At 43.9% G+C, this 23,202-nt stretch overlaps 2 protein-coding genes across 2 annotated transcripts in view; one reads left to right on the top strand and one right to left on the bottom strand.

Annotated features, from left to right (window-relative positions):
• FSAF1 (40S small subunit processome assembly factor 1) overlaps positions 1-12,143 on the bottom strand; it is a 32,782-nt gene extending 20,639 nt beyond the window's left edge. Inside the window, exons 1-2 of the mRNA XM_075203468.1 lie at positions 11,871-12,143; positions 9,554-9,858 (exon numbers count right to left, since the gene is read on the bottom strand). Of these exons, the coding sequence (XP_075059569.1) occupies positions 9,554-9,858; positions 11,871-11,943 (378 nt within the window). The 5' untranslated portion in view covers positions 11,944-12,143. The remainder of the gene's footprint in view (positions 1-9,553; positions 9,859-11,870) is intronic.
• Positions 12,144-12,147: 4 nt separating this feature from the next.
• GNPAT (glyceronephosphate O-acyltransferase) overlaps positions 12,148-23,202 on the top strand; it is a 70,956-nt gene continuing 59,901 nt past the window's right edge. The window contains exons 1-2 of the mRNA XM_075203467.1: positions 12,148-12,335; positions 21,598-21,789. Coding sequence (XP_075059568.1) covers positions 12,318-12,335; positions 21,598-21,789 — 210 coding nt within the window. The 5' untranslated portion in view covers positions 12,148-12,317. The remainder of the gene's footprint in view (positions 12,336-21,597; positions 21,790-23,202) is intronic.

The raw sequence follows: 23,202 nt of genomic DNA, 5'->3' as shown, positions 1-23,202 counted from the left end.
GCTATAGGCAACATCTCCATTTTTTCAAACCAGCAATTTAGTAAATATACCTCGATCTCCTTCAGCTTGCCAACATTAGTAACAGCTATTACCTTAAAGACAATCATATAAATTTAAAAATGGCACAATAAAGGATAATTTAGCGGCTCACATGGCACCTCTTAATTTACAGTTTATTGGTACCATACCAACAAATTAGTAAGAAAGAAAAAAATAAAATAAAATAGATTACAATACTGTTCAAAATACTCATAAGTAAAGGTTATATAGTACAAGGTATTATCCACATGCTTGTTATAGCATATTCTGTGTAAGTGCAACTACAAGGGGTGCTCAGCGTGTACTTTGAGTGAAACACATCCTTTTGTGATTAATAAGAATCTATAACAACTTCACAATTGATAGATCGCTAAGGGTGACGGAAGTGATGTCCATTAACTTTCTAGAAGTACTAAATAATATTACCATTTTCCCTTTTCTTTGGAAGGTAAAAAAAAAAAAAAAAAAAAAAAAAAAAGAAAAGAAGAAGAACAGTGCTATTTGTGTCTTTTAAACAGTTGATCACCCTATGGGGTATATTTACTAAATGGCGGGTTTGAAAAAGTGGAGATGTTGCCTATAGCAACCAATCATATTCTAGCTATCATTTATGTAGTGCATTCTACAAAATGACAGCTAGAATATGATTGGTTGCTATTGGCAACATCCCCACTTTTTCAAACCCGCAGCTTAGTAAATCTAGCCCTATGTGTCTAAATACATTCTGACAAATAGACTGTGTATATGTATATATTCTTACTAATATATATATATATATATATATATATATATATATATATATATATATATATATATATATATATATATATACATATATACATACACACACTGTACCCATTTGTTGCAAATGCAGAGTATATAAAACAGCTGCAAGGGGAGATTGCTGAGCTCCACCTATAGAGACAACCAAAGACAAAAAAATGCAGCGCTGACGCTGTATATCTAAAAAAATATTAACACATGATAAATTAAACTTCTGTCCTAATATTTATTTCATATGAATTTTTAATACATTTCATTATATACTTATGGTGACTGTGTGAGATCATCCCTTGTTTGTTCTTCATGCACACATACACATTGGGTTTTTTTTAGATTTGAGATTTGTGCCATGTCTTTCACGGTTTGTATTCTATCATTTTGTCTTTTGGTGTACTGACAGCTTTGTCACAGGCAAGCTGCAATTCTGTTCATTTTGGGAGCGTTCGTAAGAACTCCACTGGGCACATGTATTTATGTGAATGATTAAATATTCTCTGTGAAGTGCTGTGTAATATGTAGGCACTATATAAAATACTGGTAATAAAATGAATAATAGCATTTTAACTCACCGTAAAATCTGTTTCTCTGACTCCATTGTGGTACACTGGAGTATCGTAGGTGAATTATAAGTTTAGGTACTTATACACTTGCAGAATCTACACTCCACCCCTACTATGCCCCTCCTCTGTCACAGTAAGCTCAGTTTTTTGTATAACCAAGCAGAGGAAAAGCCAACAAAAACCAGAACAAAGTAACTAAAACCATTTTTAAAGCAAAGGGAGGGTGAACAGTGTCCCCCAATGGAGTCAGAGAAACAGATTTTACGGTGAGTTAAAATCCTTTATCTCTTTCCTACCATTGGCACATTGTGGACATACCAAAGCTGCCCCCTAAGGGAGGTATTGCTCTGGAACAGCTGCACACAACACTTTGCACTAAAAACTCGCATCCACAAATGCAGAGCCCTGCAACCTATAGAATTTTGAAAAGGTGTGGGCAGACGACCACGTCGCCACTTGGCACAGCTGCTCCGCCGAGGCAGCGTGACATGCCGCCCATGATGCATCTACAGCCCTGGTGGAATGTGCTCAAGGATTCCGGCACAGAACGAGACGCACGAACAAAAGCCAAGCGAATGGTGAAAGTGATCCATCGAGTAATGGACTGCTTTGAGGCAGGCCAACCCCTCTTCTGTGCGTCATAGACGACAAAAAGGTTGTTCGTCTTTCGGACAGAAAATGTATGATCAACGTAACACCCAAGGGCACAAACAACATCCACCACAGGTAGAGTCTCATCCAAAGATGCTGAAAAAAGACGGAACGCTGGAACAAGAATTTCCTGATTCAATTGGAACCGGAACAACACCTTCGGAACAAATGAGGGTTTAACGCTGAGGACTGCCCTATCCTAATGGAAAACTAGGAATGGAGAATTGCAACAAAGTACTCCCAGCTCTGACACCCGTCTAGCCGAAGCAATAGCTAGGAGGAATACTGCCTTCAAAGTGACATGACATAGGTCTACTAAATCCAAAGGCTCAAAGGAAGGTCTAGTTAGAGCCCTCAGCACGAGATTGAGGTCCCATGGTTCAACAGGATGAACATGGGTGGCTGAACGTGTAAGACACCCTGAAAGAAAGTCTGTACTGCCGGTATAGCCGCCAGCCGATGCTGAAAATATATAGAAAGTGCAGACACTTGCTCTTTAAAAGAACCCAGATGAAGTCCCTTATCCAGACCTGCCTGCAAAAAGGAGAACAACCAGGGAAGGTGAAAGCGGAAAGTGTGAAACTCCTGAGTTTCACACCAGAGGATGTATGCCTTCCAGACCCAATGATAGATTGCTGAAGATTTTCGTGCTCTGATCATGGTACTCACTACACTCTTCGAGAATCCTCTTGACCTGAGAACCAAGGTCTCAACAGCCACAACGTCAAATTCAGCCAATCTAAAAAATGGCTGATAAGCGCGTCCTGAACTTGAAGGTCTGTACGAACCGGCAGACGGAAGGGAGGCTCTGCTGCCTTTCCCAGAATGTCGGAGAACCGTGCCTGCGTGGTCGATTTGGAGCCACCAAAATTGCAGGGGCATGTTCTCTTTTTAACTTTCTTAGCACCTGTGGAAGCATTTGGAATAGAGGGAATCGATACACTGGACTAAAGCACCTTAAGATAGTCATGGCATCCGTGTACCCCGCTCGAGGATCCTTTGACTTTGAGCAATAAAGAGGAACCTGAAAATTTAGTCAGGAAGCTATAGGTCGATATCTGGAGTGCCCCAACGGTGAATAAGAAACACAAAGACCTCCTTGCAGAGAGACCACTCCCAGGGATGGACCTTGTGACGACTGAGGAAGTTGGCTTCCCAATTGTCTACCCCTGGTATGAAAATGGCAGAGATTATCGGAACATGGCGTTCCACCCAGGACTTGATCCTGGATGTTTCTCGCATTGCCATGGAGCTACGCATTCCCCCCTGGTGGTTCAGATAAGCCACTACTGTGGCATTGTCTGACCGTATTTTCAAGGCTTTCCAGGTTAGAAACATCTGCCCCTGAAGTAACACTTGGTGAACAGCCCTGAGTTCCAGGACATTGATGGATAGTGTGGTCTCCTGAGGGGACCAGAGACCCTGAAACCTGAGACCCAACGAGCGCACCCCAGCCGGATAGACTGGCGTAAGTGGTGACCATGGTCCAACTTCAGGCGCGGAATGACAGGCGCTTTTCTAGATTTTCTCTGCCCAACCACCATGAGAGCGCGTGGCTCTGGACAGTCTGATGATCTGCCTGTCCAAGTGTTGGACCATTTTAGAATAATCTCTCTCTGGGGAGGTCGAGAGTGGAATTGTGAGAAGCGCACCGCCTCGAACACCGACACCATGGACCCCAACAGCTTCATGCAACGGAGAAGAGATACATTCTGTCGCGCCATGAGTCTGGTCTCGTGCAAAAGGGAAAAGACCTTGTCTTCCGGAAGGTAGAACCTCTGGGTTACAGTGTTGAAATTGAGACCCAGAAACTGCATCTGCCGAGATGGATTGAGTGAGAACTTTGGTAGGCTCAGCATCCAGCCATGCTCCTCTAGAAGGGGAATAGTGATCTGGATGTGGTGCAAGAGCAGTGCTGCGGATGGCGCCTTCAGTAGAAGATTGTCCAGAGAGGGAATGATAGGGACTCCCTGTGATCGCAAGAGTCCTGGCATCACTTTGGTGAAGACCACCGGGGCAGTGGCCAGGCCGAATGGTAGAGCCCTGAACTGAAAATGGTGTTTCTCTAATGCAAAGCGGAGGAGACATTACATGTACCCATTTGGAAGGGACATCAAATAGGCATCCTTGACGTCTATGGAGGCCGTGAACTCTCCTTGATCCATGCTTGCAAATACCGTGCACAGGAATTCCATCTAGAACCTGAGCACGCAGAACTGTTTGATTAGGGACTGTAAATTTAGTATGTGACGGAATGACTCGTCTGGTTTGAGAACCAGGAAGAGTTTGGAGTAAAGATCCGTTCCGCTTTCCTGCTTTGGGGCCGGGATAATTACTTCGGATGATAGGAACTTCCTGACAGCGTCCTGAAGTGCCATGCGCCTCATGGCGCAAGAGGGAAGAGCTGTGGTAAATAAGTGCCTTGCGGGCAACTGAACTAGGTCGATAACAAAACCTCGTGTTACAATCACCCGCACCAAAATGTCTGTGGTTGAAACCTGCCATTGCTCCTGAAAGCATAGTAGACGAGACACCCACCACAGTATCCTGGAGTGGGATCTGTCATGTAGCAGTCTTGTCCCCTGTTCTGGGAGTTCCGCGTATGGCCGAGCCCCGTCGTCTATGGTGCGCTCCTCTAGAGGTTGATGACTGGCCATTGGAGGGAGCTCCACGATCTCTCCCGAAAGAACAGATTAACGAGCCTGTCTCGATTTAGTGGAGCCAACGGGTAGAGAGGTATTCTTTCCCCCAGAATAATCCATTCTAATAAAGACCAAGACAATGTGATACCATCAAAGGACAAAGCTTCCAAGATGAGCTTGGAGTCTGCATCCACCGCCCAGGAGGTTAACCACAAGGTACAACATGCCGCAATGATGAGGCTCGAGAACCTAGAGCGTTAACAGACACCCCATCCATAGATGCTTGACCAGGGGCGGATCTAGACAATTTTCCTAACCCGGGCGATTTTAGGGGGGACGATTTAGGCCCCGCCCCCTTTCTCATGTCTAAGGCTGCCGGCAGCTGCACAGTATGTGCAGGTCCGTTCAGCAGTGGTAGTGTGCTGTCCCGCTGCTCCGATTGTGTTTAAAACACAATGAGAGCAGCCAGGCAGCACACTGTCCAGCACAATCGCCCTGATCGCCCCCCCGCCCCCCCCCCTGGATCCGCCACTGTGCTTGACCCACATAATCAGAAGCCTCTTGGATGTGTTCTGCTAATGCAAGAATCTCAGCTCTAGGTACTGTAACAAAGGGAGGCATTTATCTGACAATATGCAAAGAAAACATACAAGCAGAGTAAGACATTGGCGCAGTTATGCCCCTAGATGATGAGGAATGATGAGGAAACCTCTCCTCAGGTAGTGAGTACTGCCATTGAAAAGTCTGAAGTGCCCATAGAGCCAGCTTTGTCTATTCAGCAGAGACAACAGACTGAAGAAATGATTCGCCGGAACAGGGATGTCTTCTCTTCCATTCCTGGGCGCACTACCTTAATTGAACATGACATTGTCACTGCGCCAGGAGTCATTGTAAAGCAGAAGCCGTATCGTATTCCAGAAGCCAGACGGGTGGACGTGAGAAAGGAGGTTGAGAAGATGCTCCAGTTAGATGTGATTGAAGAGTCCACTAGTGAGGAATAGTCCCATTGTGCTTGTCCCGAAACCCAATGGGACAATTAGGTTCTGCAATGACTTTAGGCGCCTAAACAGTATGTCGCAGTTTGATGCCTATCCGATGCCACGTGTGGATGCACTAGTGGAAAATCTTGCTGGTAGCAATTATTTAACAACCCTTGATCTAACAAAGGGTTATTGGCAAGTTCCCCTGACTTCCACGGCCAAGCCAAAGACTGCATTTTCCACCCCTGATGGTCTCTATCAATATAAAGTCCTACCCTTTGGGCTGCATGGGGCACCTGCCACCTTCCAAAGGGCCATGAATAAATTGCTACGACCTCACACAGCTTATGCAGCCGCTTACTTGGACGATATAGTGATTTATACACCAGACTGGGGATCACATTTAGTCAAAGTTGAGGCGGTCTTAGCTTCATTAAAGGTCAGCAGGGTTAACAGCTAACCCAGAGAAATGTGCCATAGACATGAGAGAAGCCAAATATTTGGGGTACGTTGTTGGTCGAGGGCGTGTAAAACCCCAGCTAGACAAAGTGGAGGCAGTCAAAAATTGGGAAAGACCAGAAAAAAAGTCGCAGTTAAGAACCTTTTTAGGCTTAGTAGGTTACTACAGGCGGTTTGTAAGCCACTTCGCCACTAGAGCTGCTCCACTTAAGGACATGTTAAAAAAAAAGTTGTCCAGATAGATTAACTTGGTCTGATTCTGCAGAAACCTCCTGGTCTGATCTTCGGTTAGCTCTTTATTCCTCCCCAGTTCTACAAGCACCGGATTTTACCCGGAGATTCTTCCTCCAAACTGATGCTTCTGGTGTTGGCTTAGGTGCAGTCTTGTCACAGGAGAAGAATGGAGTAGAAAATCCTGTCCTGCACCTAAGTCGTAAGTTGCTTCCAAGGGAACAAAAATATGCCACGGTGGAGAAAGAATGTCTCGCCATAAAATGGGCTACAGAAGCTCTGCGCTATTATCTCCTAGGCAGAGCGTTCACCTTAATAACAAACCATGCACCATTGAGATGGATGCAGAGCAACCGGGAGGTAAATGTAACAAAGGGAGGCATTTATCTGACAATATGCAAAGAAAACATACAAGCAGAGTAAGACATTGGCGCAGTTATGCCCCTAGATTCAGGTTAAACCAAGTAAAGACTTATGTGTAGTTTAAAGTTGGTTAACTTACATGATTTAAAAGCTGCTTCCTCTCAGCAAACAGACAGGGTGTGTCTGTTAGTTAAAACAGAGCCAGTGATGGGCGTTTTCTCTTAAAGAGAAGGTGTGTCACCTGTCCATCAAGCTAAGGCTGGGGGAGGAGTATCATGTATAAAAGCTTGTTTGTGCCATTTGTTCACTGAGACCAACGCTGGGAAAGCTGGCTGGTCCTGAGAGAGAGCTGGTCTATGTATAGCTAGCGTTTAGGGTCTCCATGATTGCTGTGCAAATATACGGTGTCAAAACATTTACAATCCTGACAATAAAACTACATAAAAAGAAAGAAGTTGTTCGCGTGTGCTTCTGCAATAGCGGGCTCTTGCCACAGTACATTATCCTGGAGACCTTTAACCAACTGTTCTGACCACAGCTGAATGGCTTTATTAACCCAGGCTATGGACATGTTGGGTCTAAACAAGGCACCCGTCGCTACGTAAGCGGAAAATAATGTCACATTTATTGTTCGTTGGATCCTGCAGAAAGACCCTGCTCTGCGCAGGAATAGCTGAAGTGGACAAACGAGCAACTGGGTTCCCTCCCATTTATCGGAATCTTCTGCTGGTAGTGGATAGAGATCTGAATCTGCCCAACATCTGAAACTATTTCTGCAAAGCGTCGAGAACCATGTCCAACAGTTGAGGGGATGAGGGAAAACAAACAAACAACCTGCTTCTTAGGTCTTTTGAAGAGAGAAAGCAGAGGGATCCCCAGCCTCTGGCTGACCCCAAGTATAAGATTATCCACATTGTGTACTGAGGAAGACTCCTCTGCGTCTAATGTATCCTCTCCGTCTGATTCTAAAAACAACTCACCCTCTTCAGCTGATGAGTGTTGAGAATCCGGATTAGGGGCCTGAAAAGAGTCAGGAATTGGGCGCTTACTTCTGTGGGAGACAGTAAGCAAGTGTGTCAAACCCTAGGCGAATTCGGTCAGGGATACTGGCAATCCTGCTTTAGCCTGGGAAGTTTCATCAGCTACAGGCAGAGACTGCGACTGTGTGTGTGGTGCAGTCAAGAAGAATCACGTACCTCTGTGGACCGTGACATCACCTTAGTGAGTTAGGCTATGGAAATCGCTAGCGATCTGGCCAATGCAGGTTCCTCCATGGCTGTCAACACCATAGTAGGCGCACGGTGTTCACGGCTCTCAGCCTTGCAGGCTGCACACAGGGAACCAGGTCTGACTGTCCAAAAGACAATTTACATTTACACTTTGCACATGTATAATGCTGCACAGATGTTCTAGTGGGTCCCTTACTCTTGGAGGTGCCTTTTTCAGGCATGATGCTATGTTATAAAGGTGTCCCTCTGTAAATATTTTTTTTTTTTTTTGGTACTTGTGTACTTTACGGACTCATTGCAGAGAGAATCCAATGAATGTTTTGTCGTCCTCGGGAGACCTGCCCTTCCACATCACTCCATCAATCAAATCCCGAAAAGCTAGCAAATAGACAGAAGATTGAAAGGATGTGGGGAAAAAAAAAAATAAGAGGGACAAACATTAATTTCCTCAAGTCGTACATGGCCGAGTTTATGTGGAGGACTAGTCTAAATAACCGTGATGCTTGCAAAGTGATTTTAGAAGATATTTCCAGTTTTTGGCTGAAAACAACTGAAGAATCAACAACCGAAGAATCGGAAGTAGCAGCGGACGTCACCGAAAGTTGGCTGCAATAAAAAAAAAAATTGACCCTAGTCTCTCCCTGTGTGTGTTTGTCTATAGTAGGGAATTTAGACTGTAAGCTCCAATGGGGCAGGGACTGATGTGAATGAGTTCTCTGTACAGCGTTGCGGAATTATTGGCGCTATATAAATAAATGATGATATATATATATATATATAACACAAATACAGAGGTACCAATTAGGATCTATAGAGCTGCACCGCATGTCCAGCAAATGGATGCCCTTTGTGAAGCCCGCATGTAGAAGGGGAATGATCCACCCCAGGACCACCTCCATGCGCAGCCGAACAGACTATATCTATTATGGCTGTCGACTGGTGTTCAAGTGCAGCAGGGTAATTAATTGTGCCCAGACCCGCAGCTGCTATTCCAGTCAGCGTGTTGCCTCCTATGGAGTACAATCGCCTGACTGCTTGTTGTCTAGGGGAAATGCCGGCAAGTCAGGAGGAGGGGCTTGACAGCTTCACTCGGTACATCATCTCCCAATTCTGCCGCTGATACCAGCGGTGCTCATTTTCTCTAAGGGAAGGAAATCCTGACTGCTGGCAGTGGTGTAGGTGGTAAGGGGAGCCAACAGGCTGCTTACCCCAGTGCAGGAAGCACTCCTGGGTCTTTTACAGGTCCTACATTGCACCTAAATGGGAGGATGGAAAATAAAAACATGACAAGAGACTATCACTAAACAGAGTATATGCAGGAGCCTATACAGAAGTGCTCCATCTCCTAAGGCACTTAACAAAAACTGAGCTTACTGTGACAGAAGGGGCATAAGTAAGGGAGGAGTGTGGATTCTACAAGTTTATAAGTGCCTAAAGTCCTAGTCCACCTTCTATACTCCAATCTACCGCAGTGTCCCCCCAATGGTAGGAAAGAGAAATAAATTATTTAGGCTGCTCAGATGTTTGTTTGTATAATGCCGGAATACATGGGCGACTGTATAATTGCTGTTGAATAGGTTTCCTATTTTTATGCCAGCATATGGATTTTTAGTTACCTCAGAATCCCGGTCTTGTACTTCCGTGCCATTGGTTTGCTTCTTGTCCCTGCGACTGACATATGTTACAACTTCAACCTGATGTTTTGATGCAGAACTGCTAGGAAAATCTGTACACTTTGGCTGGCTGCACAGTTCATCTTTGATGGAATCAAAGAACAGAGATACATTTTTTCTCCCTCGTTTGGAGCACAAAATAGGCGGTTGATTGTCCTCATTAACTTTTTCAGTTTCCTTTTCAATTGAATGTTCTTCATGTTGCCAATTTTCGCATATGTTCATTTTGGGAGTCACAAAATCATCGCCTGTGACATAATATTTAAATGAAAAGTTTTAGTTGCAGATATTATATGGCTGCAGCATATACAGTTGGGAAATAGAGCAGAGTAAATATAATGTAAAGGTCCAACAAGTAGAATACAGAACACATGCAAATTGCAGAACTTTCAAGAAGTATAAATGCAATAATACAAAGAAATTAAGCATAATTCATAGGACAATATAGGCAAGGTACAGAACAAAGTGTAGTACAGAACATGCAGAGTCTCTCTGTACCGTATTGTACCAGCACTTATTTTGGCAACTTTGACACGGAGGCCAGACAATCTGGCACGGAATCAGAATGAATCAGTTGTACTTTGATTTGTTGCTAGACTATCATTGTTGGTGTCAAGTGAGACATCAAGGGGTATATTTACTAAACTGTGGATTTGAAAAAGTGGAGATGTTGCCTATAGCAACCGATCAGATTCTAGTTATCATTGATGTAGTACACTCTACAAAATGACAGCTAGAATCTGATTTTTTTGCTTTAGACAACATCTCCACTTTTTCAAACCTGCAGTTTAGTAAATATACCCCCAAGTCTTTCTTCCACGGCCTGGAAACTACCTTGGACTCGCCGTACCATGAGACCTTTCACAATGACAGGAGGAAACATAACATAACTAAACATAAATCTACGGACACTATTTTGACCACAACCTTTTTAAACTACACCCACTATAGTATAACACACAGCAAAGCATGCACCTTTTAACATTAAAAATTAAAATATGTTAACACTTGTTTGGTAAACAACGCTGCCAAGTTAACATACCAGTACTATAAAGATCATATTTGTACTGCACCATACAACACACATATATATATATATATATATATATACATATATATATATATATATATATATATATATATATATTATTTCCCAGCTCCACTGCCAAACCTGCATTGCAAATAGATGAACCTCACCGCCTATCCCTACATATTGCAGATGGACCCCCCTCTCTACCATTTGCGCTACACCACCCCCAACCCCTCCATTCTATCATCATCATCATTTATTTAAATAGCGCCACTAATTCCGCAGCGCTGTACAGAGAACTCATTCACATCAGTCCCTGCCCCATTGGAGCTTACAGTCTAAATTCCCTAATATAGACACACTCACACAAAGACACAGACAGACAGACAGAGATGGAGACAGACAGACAGAGATGGAGACAGACAGACAGAGATGGAGACAGACAGACAGAGATGGAGACAGACAGACAGAGATGGAGACAGACAGACAGAGATGGAGACAGACAGACAGAGATGGAGACAGACAGACAGAGATGGAGACAGACAGACAGAGATGGAGACAGACAGACAGAGAGAGAGGGAGAGACTAGGTTCAATTTTGATAGCAGCCAATTAACCTACCAGTATGTTTTTGGAGTGTGGGAGGAAAACGGAGCACCCGGAGGAAACCCACGCAAACACATGGAGAACATACAAACTCCACACAGACCATGGTTGGGAATTGAACTCATGACCCCAGTGCTGTGAGGCAGAGGTGCTAACCACTAGGCCACTGTGCTGCCCATTCTACCCACTTAACTTGCTGGTGTTTCCATGCTGTCTAATGTTTTCAGGATCTTTCAGGGATATAGCACTTAATGGCTCTAGAACCTTTATTACTTTGAGGAAACATAAAATAAAGCAGCCATCTAGGGGTGCCAAGAGCATTTATTGCTGTGAACGCATAGCTTAGAGAGGATATCACCCCCAGGGTGTTCTCCAAATTTTCTTGTGACACACCGCTGCGTTATAGGAATAACGCTGTATAAATAAACGATAATAAATAATGAACACCATAGATTATCCGTTTATACCCAAATAGCTGTATATTGAGAGGCATTGGACTTTATACTGACTGTACCATTTAAAATATAAGGGCGACATTAATAAGCATGAGAATTAGGCTATCAGAGTGGAAGTGGAAAATTATCCGACTTGTGGTCAGATGAGACGCCTGAAGTGGAATACTCACCAAAATCGTACAGTTCACTTAGCATCGAATCAAGCTGGTCTCGAACCATTAATGAATTATCTACTTCTGCCATTGTAACGCCACAAAACGAAGAATCCCCGTGTTACAGAATGTTAAGATAAGTAATTTCCTTCCAAGTATTTTAACACATCAAGAACGAACACGTGTTCGTGCAGCCTTCCGAGTTCAAAAGCTATCCAGCTGCAAAACGGAACCATAGTCCCAATCAGGCTTCCGTAGATTCCGGACACATTGCGCTATTTCTCGATGTTTGTTCCTCAAAGTTACCGTAGCTGTCAAAATGGACATGGTCGTGTTAGTCGTACTTATCTCCGCCTCTTCCTGTGTTTCTGTCTAACAGCTTCTTACCGTGTAGAGGGAATCCGTTGATGTTAGTGAAACAGATTTTGTTGAAGTTGCAGGGTCAAAACAGCTAAGGCGGGAGCCATGGGCACACCGTATTTAGTAAGTGCATAATTACTGTGCTCATTCACTCGGGTCTGACAGGGTTGATTATAACATACTTTTTGCTTGTTAAATACTCATATGTTATACATTTAAAATTCTAAAGTAAAATGAATAGTAGATGGTAAGAATTGCATGTATTATGCAGAAAACTAGGTAATTCTTTGTGCAGTCTATACTGAACAAAGCCTGCGACAACTGTAGTTTAGAATTACACGAGGTTTAATAAATGTCTCCCACTTTTTGGATGAATATATGAGTGGAAACTCGGCTTTGGTCATTAATTATATTTTATTATACAAGCGCCATCACAGAGGGCGAGCTGTGCGTAGCAAGTAATAAAAATGCACCAGCTGTTGGTGGGGCACATTTATCAATCTCATAAAGTGAAAAATATTTTTTAATCCTTATCGCATTGATAAGGATTGAACTATTTCTCACATTTATGAAAAACGCAACACAGAAACAGCAGTTCCGATAAACTGCTGTTTCTGGGGTCTATTTACCAATCACCGCAAAATATGAATAAAACGTTTCAATCCTCATCGCATAGATGCGGTTTGAAAAGTTTCTTATATGTATTAAAAAATCAACACAGGAACAGCCTTTCTGATAAACGGCTGCTCCTGTGAAGATTAACACTTACCTTTCACTTGCGTCTTCTCTTCTTCCCCCTGTGCGGTGCTGCTCGCCCCTCTTTCAATACCTGTGCGCCGACCGATAACCTCGGCCATGCGCACAGAGATCCCAGAATGAAGGAACCTGAGGCATGTGATGGAGGGATCACATGATCCCTCCACACATGCACTGTACAGCTCTGCTCTTCGGAGCAGAGCTGTTTTCAGGGAAAGTTTTCAATCATGGTAATGTACGCCAGCTTCAGATGGCGTACATTAACATGATTGAAAACTTAGTTTTGGCCATTAGTACATAGCGTTACTGATCACTTCCCATACACTGTTATGGGGAGTGCTCAGTAATGATGAGAGAAGCAAAGCAGCAGATATCTGAGATATCTGCTGCGATGTTAGAATAATACATAGTAATTTAGTGGTAAATCCACCAAAACAGCAGTTTTCGGGGATTTACCTCTAAATTACAGGGGGAGATCTTTGATAAATAGGCCCCTCTGATAAAAATAATCATACTTACCCCACCTCTTTGGAACGCGATGTCTACGGATCTCCTCCTGGTCCTCTTCATTTTTCTTCACACTGGAATTGCGCATTTGCAGTTTGAAGAACTGCAGAATGGTGACTGCTCCCAAAAACGAAAAGGAATGCAAAGCAGCAGATATCCACAATATCTGCTCTGATGCACCTTTCTTAAATATGTGGGACACACAGAGGGCCATTGATTTGACGGTAAGTGCACGATAGATCACTGTTTTTTAAATATGCCCCTCAGCCTCCCCACTTGATTCAGAAGCGGATAACTGATTGACAGATTAGCAGGTCGGTCATGACAGATCTCTGAATGACAATTGGTGGCGTTCATGTCAAAGCGGCTCCTCCGCTCCAAGTGGTGCCCATATATTTAACAAGCTTATAAGTACAGCAGGAGAGATTGAGTTTGGAGGTATTGGAAAGAGGGGAGGAGACATGACAGTTGCAGTTTTTCCAGTAGCCCGAATAAAAGTGGTGCCAGTATAATTGGCAAGGACCAAGAATTTTCCTGTACTGCACTGATAGTTTGGAATTTTGTCAGACAGACTCTTAATTTAAAAAAAAATTGAATGGTCCCTAAAGTACAGCTCTTCAGGGAAGCTTATTACATTGCCTAGTTATTCTGTTATCTAGATGCTATTGACCTCTTTATCAGTTAACCTCTCTATCATTGTTCTCGCCACATAATGCTTTAATGTCTTTTCTCTTTACTATTTGTCTAATGTATATATCATTCAGTACCATCCTCTCCACAGAATAAATTATTTCTGTATTTAGACAGAATACAATTGTGTGTGTGTGTGTTGTGTTCATTCAGTAATCTTGAATGAACAATTTACAGCCTTATAGCTGGTTGGAGTATTGCTAAAAAAAACAAGTACTTATCCCTTTTATAGAATTTGCCTTGGTATTCTTTGATATTCTTGGTTTGTGTTTATATTGTAAGCTGTAGTGCCCTAACCATTTGTCTTGTTACATATTCTTGTGTGGTAAGTCATTTACAGGAAAAATAATGTGCTACCAAAATAAAAGATACAGTGATTGTAAAATGTTTTAATCGATCATTAAGCCACAGCTGCCTTGACATGAATTATAATCCTTCACAATGCATGGGGAAGAGGGGAACCAAATAGGCAAAAAGTAAAAAACAATAACTTGTCGCTTAATCCCTGCTATATGATAAATATACAAAATGGAGAATAACAGCGGACATATATATACAGCAATTCCACATAAAATATAAGAATGGTAGTCACAAAATATTTTATCCAAAAACTAATGAAAGTGAAAATGTAATGAAAGAGTAAATTCTCTCATACACCAGATAGAGTGGTATTTAAGGCAAATGTACCCACATGTTATATCCTTATGATGTGAATGCCTAAATAATTAATGAAAATAAACATCCACTATGAATTAAAATCAGTCTTTTTTGTTTTTGTTGTTTTCTTTTACATTATAAGGTGCTTGTGCACCTGTAAATGCGATGCACTAACACTGCAAAATATGGACTAGATGTTAAAAGGGGACGAGGGGATATTATGTACCTTATCTATGTATAAAACTAAAATTTCTCTTTCATCCAGTCTGGGGGACACTGCTTACCATGGCTTGTGGAGAGGAGCTCGGGAGTTGGCACCTAGCTAGTTAACTTTAGCACTGCTGACAGACCCCTCCCCTCTACAATCCCCCTGCCTCTTCCTGTTAGGTGCCCATGGAGTTGGGCAGTGTTTGTAGTTACTGCATGTATTCTTTACACTTTTTCTCTCTACTCAGCTAAATGTAACAATTTAAGTCTGTGTGTTTGGTGTGCCTTCCTTTATAAAAAAAAATGACAGATAAGGTAAAGGGCCCTATGGCAAAATATTTCACATGTTCAAAATGTAATGTAAAATTACCTTGTGGGCAGAAGGACCCGTTGGCGCTCTGCTCTGTCTGCAAAGCAGGGGTCCCCCCTGCGCAAACCCAGCATATTTCAGCCCCACTGACGGAGGAACCCGCCTGGGCGGCCTCCCTGACACAGTCGGTTTCCTCTTTAGCACAGATGGTTTTTCAATCCAATCAATTGCTATCTACTGTGGCAACTTCGGTGGCTAATAATACTAGTACACCTTTGGGCCTCCCTGCTACCACATGTTCTATTTGAACATCTATACCAGGACCTTCCTCATTAAATACGGACCAAGCCCCTGTTCCCACAGAACCGGCATGGCCCGCAGCTTTTATAAAGGGTTTGGATAAGCTGAACCAGTTACTTGAATCCCCAAACATCCCGCCTGCTAAAAGAAAGCGGCCTAGATCTGATAATACCCTTATGGTCCTTTCAGACTCTGAGGGGTTTTCAGAGGAGGAGGGGGAAATTAATTCTGATCCTGACCAGGAGCAACCTTTTCAACCTTTGGGACAGGAAGAAAACTCTAAAAGCCAATTTATTAATGATTTGGTTTTAGCGGTGAGACAAGCGTTGGACCTCCCAGAACCGGAGGATCCTACTCCCAGAGACAGAAGTCTCTTTAAGAAGGCCAAAAGAAAGGCTTCCTGGTTTCGAACTCAGAGATATTGCAGAGGGAGCCTGGAAACAGCCTGATAAAAGGTTCTCTGTTCCCAAAAGATTCTCCTCCCTATATCCATTGCAGGAGGAAGACGTGGCTCGCTGGGAGAGTATCCCTAAAGTGGATATTCCAGTAGCCCGTTTGGCCAAACACACTTTACTACCAGTCCCAGGTTCAGCAACTCTGCAAGATGCCAATGATCGCAGAGTAGAATCCCAGCTGAAATCTATTTTTGTGGCTGCGGGTTCTTCTTTTAGGCCCACATTTGCTTCAGCTTGGGTTGCTAGAGCCATGGAAGCATGGGCAGTCCAACTGGCAGAGGCCTTACAGGACTCTGATTTACTTCCTCTGGCCTTGCATTTGAAAGAGGCATCAGGGTACCTTTATGAGGCGGCCCAGAACACAACGTCTATGTCCTCCTCTATTCAGGCTGCATCTATTTCAGCAAGAAGAACGTTATGGCTGAAATCCTGGGTAGGAGATGCGGAATCAAAAAAGTCTGTTGAAACTATTCCCTTTTCAGCATCAGGTTTGTTCGGCCCGGAACTAAATACTATGATTTCCCAGGCAACAGGGGGCAAAAGCATTTCTTTGCTGGTATTTTCAAGTAGGGGCCGGACTTCTCGTGTCAGTTCCTTTCGTCAGCCCTTTAGGGAGACCTCCTTGCCTAGAGGACAGTCCTTTAGAGGTAGACAAACTAATGCTTGAGGCTCCTCTGTCAGGGGCAGATCCTCGTTTGCAGCTAGGCGCCAGGCCTCCAAGACCCAGGAGAAGCCTGCGTCCTGACGACCACTCTACTCTGCCGGAGGTAGCGCCAGTGGGGGGAAATCTGTCTCTGTTTCGGGAACAATGGGCAGCGTCTTCCCAAGACCCTTGGATTCGGGGTATTATATCAAGGGGGTACCTGATAGACCTGCTGGGCCCTGTACCACATTGTTTCTTTGTAACCCCTCTACCCCGAGATCCAACAAGAAGACAGGCAATAGAGGCTTGTGTTGCCTCTCTTCTTTCGCAAAGAGTCATCTGCAAGGTCCCAGACAACTAGAAGGGACAGGGGTTTTATTCAAATCTGTTTCTGGTCAGGAAGCCGGACGGGTCCTTTCGGCCCATTTTAAACCTAAAGAGCCTCAATGTGCACTTACGAGTGGACAGATTTCGGATGGAATCCCTGAGGTCGGTAATAAACGGCTTAGTGACGGATCAGTTTATGGCCTCCATAGACATAAAGGACGCATACCTCCACGTTCCCATTTGGAGCGACCATCAGTCTCTCCTAAGATTCACAGTGGGGTCCTCCCACTACCAGTTTCGGGCCATTCCCTTCGGCCTCTCCACAGCTCCGAGGGTCTTCACGAAGATCATGTCGGTCATGGCGGTGTGTCTTAAAGGGAGTTCAGGTCGTGCCTTATTTGGACGATCTGTTCATCAAATCCTCCTCAGAGATTTGCTTACGTCAGCACTTATCCCTCACCTTGGCAATCCCCGAGAGCCATGGGTGGCTGATAAACTTAAAGAAATCCCAGATGGTTCCGTGTCAACGCATGGTCTTCCTGGGGCTTATCATGGATACCAGTCGGCAGAAAGTGTTCCTGCCTACGGAGAAAATCAGTACAATCAGGACTATAACAACTCAGGTCTTGTCCTCTCCCAATCCCTCAATTCATTTGTGAATGCGGCTGCTGGGAAGATGGTGGCCTCCTTCGAGACGATCCCCTTCGGCCGCGCTCATTCTCGATGCTTGCAGTGGGATCTGTTACGGAAATGGTCAGGATCCCACATTCACTTGGATCTCCAGAAGATTTTGCTGTCTCCGGGGGCGAGAGAGTCACTCCAGTGGTGGCTGAATCAGGATCAACTGTCGGTGGGCAGGTCCTTCGTTCCATGGTCATGGATCATAGCCACGACAGACGCCAGCCTGAAAGGTTGAAGGGCGGTAATCCTGCACCTCCGACTCCAGGGAATCGGCCCTATCACTAAGCGTGCTGGAGTTAAAGGCTATTCTTTTAGCCCTCCGGGGGGCCCAGTCCCTCCTCCAGGGCCACCCTGTCAGAGTTCAGTCCGACAATGCCACGGCTGTAGGATATGTCAACAGGCAGGGAGAAACCAGGAGTGCAGCTGCAATGAAAATTGCAGCTCAAATTTTGGTTCGGGCAGAACAATATGTTCCAGCAATATCGGCAGTATTCATTTCAGGAATAAGGAATTGGGAGGCCGACTACCTAAGTCGAAATCAGATGATGCCGGGGGAGTGGTCACTACATCCAGAAGTTTTTCTGTCTCTGGTTCAGAGGTGGGGTCTTCCGGATATAGATCTCATGGCCTCCAGACACAACAGAAAGGTTCACAGGTTTTGCGCAAGGGACCCCTTAGCGGTGGCAGTGGACGTAATGACGATGTCATGGGAGTTCAGGTTGGGATACCTGTTTCCTCCGATTCCCATGCTTCCCCGCATGCTCAGACGAGTAAAGCAAGGCGGTCTGCCAGTAATTCTAATAGCTCCCTCATGGCCGCACCAAGTCTGGTACGCGGACAAAATCTCTATGGCGGAAGGACAAGGATTTCGTCTTCCATTACGAGACGACCTTCTTCTGCAGGGTCCCTTCTGTCACCAGAATTTACCTCAGCTCAGTTTAACGGCAAGGCTGTTGAAGCCAGCCTCTGGAGAGCTAGGGGTTTTTCCCCCAGTGTAGTGGTTTTTCCCCCAGTGTAGTGAACACTATGATGTGAGCCAGAAAGCCAGTTTCAGCTCGCATCCATCACCGGATTTGGCGAGCCTATATCAGATGGTGCAAAAATGTCACACGTCCTCCTTTTGTCTCCGTCGCTTATTGGCTTTCCTTCAGGATGGCCTGGAAGCGGGACTTCGGTTAGGTTCCCTAAAAGTTCAGGAATTGGCACTTTCAGTCTCTTTTCACCTGAAATTAGCGGATTTGCCAAATATTAGGACTCGCCTCCAGGGAGTTTTGCATATTCAGCCTCCCTATGTTCCGCCTACAGCACCATGGGATCTTAACATGGTACTGGATATGCTTAGAGGGCCTCCCTTTGAGCCATTACTTGTGGCAGATTTGAAGTGGTTGACCTGGAAGGTCCTCTTTCTTTTGGCTATTGCATCTGCACGTAGGGTTTCGGAATTAGGAGCTCTGTCTTGCCGGGAACCATATCTGGTTTTCCACGAGGACAGAGCGGTGTTAAGAACCCTCCCTTCCTTCGTTCCAAAAGTAGTTTCGGCTTTCCATCTGAACCAGGAAATTGTAGTTCCGGTCTTCTCATCTACTTCCCATTCGGATCAACAGTCTATGGAAAAGTTAGATGTGGTTAGGGCTCTCCGCATTTATGTCAAAAGAACTTCTCAGATTAGACGTACTGATTCTCTGTTTGTTCTTTATGATGCTAATAAGAGAGGCTGGCCAGCCTCAAAACAGTCCATTGCAAGATGGATTACGGCAACCATTAAGCAAGCTTACATAAAGGCTAACCGTCCGGTGCCAGAGAGGCTTACGGCCCATTCCACCAGATCGGTAGGGACGTCGTGGGCAGTGAGAAATGGGGCTTCTGCAGACTAGCTTTGCAGTGCAGCCACCTGGTCCTCTGTCCACACTTTTACAAAATTTTACCAGTTTAATATATTTGCATCCGCGGATGCAAATTTCGCTCGTAGTGCTTTACGAGCGGGACTTTCAGAGTAGTCCCACCCTTAGGGGGCTGCTTTAGAACGTCCCCATGGTAACTGATCCCTCCCTTCTGCTTTCTTCTGTGTGCTCTTGTTTGATTGGCCTTTTCTCCTTGGGCTTTTTAATTAACTGAACAGGAAGAGGCAGGGGGATTGTAGAGGGGAGGGGTTTGTCAGCAGTGCTAAAGTTAACTAGCTAGGTGCCAACTCCCGAGATCCCCTCCACAACCCATGGTAAGCAGTGTCCCCCAGACGGAATCAGAGAAACAGATTTAACGTAAGTACATAAATTCTCTTTTCTCTTTCATCCTGTGGATAACACTGGAGTATAGAGACACAGCACTGGAGTTTAGGCATTTTAGTTTCAGGACTATAAGTCTAAACTTCTCCCCTCCCATTGTAGGGATCCTCATTGATCTCCTGAGGTTCCCACCTAGGCTGTTTTTCACTACTGGCCTTCCTGAAGGCAAAATTAAGCCTTTTGCTCTACGGAAGCCATCCAGCCCATGATCTCTTCAGGGGTAGTCATGTCAGTCCCTATAAGGCATGAGCTATTGTGTTTTTACCCAAATATGTTTATTTCAGAAGCTGGATGGATCCCTAAAATCCCTACACATCCAGCTTTGGGAGAACAGGTTCAGGAGGCAGTCTTTAACATAATCGCCATGGAACACAACACGTTCATGGAGTCTGTGGACATCAAGGATTCCTCCTTGCATGTTCCGTTATGGACGCCAGTGCTTTCTCAGATATACCATTCAGTCCCTTCAATTTCAATATCGTCGCTAAGCTGTTCATGAAGATCATGTCGGTGATGTCCGCCCTTTTATGGCCCAGGAGGGTGACTATCATTCCCTACCTGTACCATCTGTTGATTAAGGCAGGATCCCCAACGCTGTCAACAGACATATTGTTCAGCCTGATGAGCAGTCACTCATCAATCCCGCTTTCAGGGTCTTTGGGCTCCATAGTCAAACTCCTGATAAATATACTGGAACTCAGAGTAGTGTTCAGTGATAAAGTCAGTATTTGCATGGAAGGGCCATCAAAATCCAGTCAGGCAATGCCATGGCTATGGTGTACCTCAATCATCAGGGGGGCACCAAGAGCTCCCTTGTCATGAAAGAAACCAACAGAATAGTGAGCTGGCTGGTGTGGACTGTTCCAACTATGATGGCTGTATTCATTCCAGGGGTGGAAAACTGAGAAACAGATATTTCCTGCAGGCATGCCTTACACACTGGTTAATGGTCCCTTCTCCCGGATGTCTTTCAGTACTTTTGTTTAAAGCTGGGATCAGCCAAATTTTGACATGATGGCACCTTGGGTGCACAGCAAAGTGGAGTGATTTTGCCCAAGGGCAAGAAATCCAAAAGCATTGTTGGTAAATACCATGTTGGTCCCTTTGTCTGATTTACCTGTTCCCTCCGATAGCAATGCTGCACGTCCTAAAGAAGGTAAAAGGCATTTAGGTGGTTATGGTAGCACAGGACGGGCTAAGAAGGTCATGGTACATGTATATTCTTAACATGACTGAAAGCCTGTTGTGGCCTCTGCCTCAAAAATGAGAGATTCTCTTGGTTGTACAACCTCATCCATTTCTGACTTGTGGTTGTCATGATTATGTCTGTCAAAGTTGATCATTCTGTTCTGTATATGCTAAAAAACATATAAATTCTAAAAGTAAAGGTATTTTGAAATGCATGAAATTACAGCAATATACAATTCACTCTTTGTACAGTATATATGAGTAATATAAGTTTTGCACTTGGGGTAATAAGTTCCTTGATGAATGTCTTGTTGATCATGTGTTACAACATTGTGTTTTATGTTTATAGATTTAATTACCATTTGTCCTGTTACATACACAGCAGAAGGAATTCAGGAGCAAAAAAAGAGAGGTTTTTGAAGATATACTTGAGGAACGGCGTCAGTCCAGTGACCTGCGTTATGCCATGAAATGTTATTCACCAGTGCTCTACAAGAGCCTTATTCCTTGCAAACCAAGTACCCTAAAAATGATGGTGTTACAGTCTGACCGGCTACAATATGTCATCAAACAGGTGAGCCTTTTTGTCTGTAACTTTGGAATGGCATTGCATCTAAGGCCTGGGGCTTCATTCAGTGTGCTATCTATATGAAGTGCATATATTCTTCCCATCTTCATATGGCTTTATTCCAGGTGCTCCCAGGGTTCAAAGACATATCATGCTAACTAACTCTTTGCGAAATTTGGCACTTGTGCTTCTTTTTGTAACTGTGGTAGGGAGATTGTGAGCTCCACTGGGACAAAGACTGGTGGGCCTGAATACATTTATTTGATTGTACAGAGCTGAAGACTGTGTTGGTCCTATATAAATAAAAGGATGATTGACATGTCCAACTTTAGAAAATAAGAAAGCGTGGCTATTTTTTGCCAATGCCTTAAAACACCTCATGTGTTCGCCTTAGCTGTTTTCATGTCCATATTTATTTATTTTCACCATTTTTACATCACTCACTTTAAGAATGTGGCCTGAGATGTAAAACTGACTTAGATATTACATATGACAGCATAATTTTATTTGATAAAATAACTATCAATTCTTGCAGTGGTTATTTAAAAACACATTGAGGTTCACTATCAAATCCAAAGATACCTACCTTGCAGTAATTGGTGACCTTTAGTCAGCAAAACTTAGACAAAATAGTTTTTGGTATAAATTATTGCAAGTATTAAACGGTAACAAAAACAACATTTTAGGCTAATTTCTAAAATTGCATTCTCTGCTTTTTTTGGAATATAAATGTGTGTGGTAAGGAATTTTAGACTAAGCTTCAATGGGACAAGGACTGATGTGAATAACTACATAGAATAGCAAACTGAGCTCGCCCTAGGCGACTGTCTCACCCTCTGCAAGAACGCAAAGTGCTTAGAGTCCTATGGAGAGGAAGGCTCTATATCAATAAAGTATTATTAAATTTGATTGCAAAACATTTTCATTAAATTAATTTTTTCTCTTGTATTAAAACTTTTGATGTCTCTTTAGCTGCCAGTTCATGATCATCATCATTTATTTATATAGCACCACTAATTACGCAGCGCTGTACAGAGAACTAATTCACATCATTCCCTGCCCCATTGGAGCTTACAGTCTAAATTCCCTAATATAGACACACTCAGACAGACAGGGAGACAAACAAAGACTAGGGTCAATTTTGATAGCAGCCAATTAACCTATTAGTATGTTTTTGGAGTGTGGCAGGACCCGGAGGAAACCCACGCAAACACACAAAGAACATACAAACTCCACACAGATAAGGCCATGGTCGGGAATTGAACTCATGACCCCAGTGCTGGGAGGCAGAAGTGCTAACCACTAAGCTACTGTGCTGCCAGTTGTGAAACTGTGCATTGAATGCACCACTGTGTGTGTGTGTATGTAAAGTGTATATAACAATGTATACTCATCTTATGCAGCACTTGCCATCAGATA

Source organism: Mixophyes fleayi, chromosome 3 (genome assembly GCF_038048845.1).
Source record: "Mixophyes fleayi isolate aMixFle1 chromosome 3, aMixFle1.hap1, whole genome shotgun sequence".
Classification (NCBI taxonomy): Eukaryota; Metazoa; Chordata; class Amphibia; order Anura; family Limnodynastidae; genus Mixophyes; species Mixophyes fleayi.
This window is presented reverse-complemented; position numbering and strand designations above follow the sequence as displayed.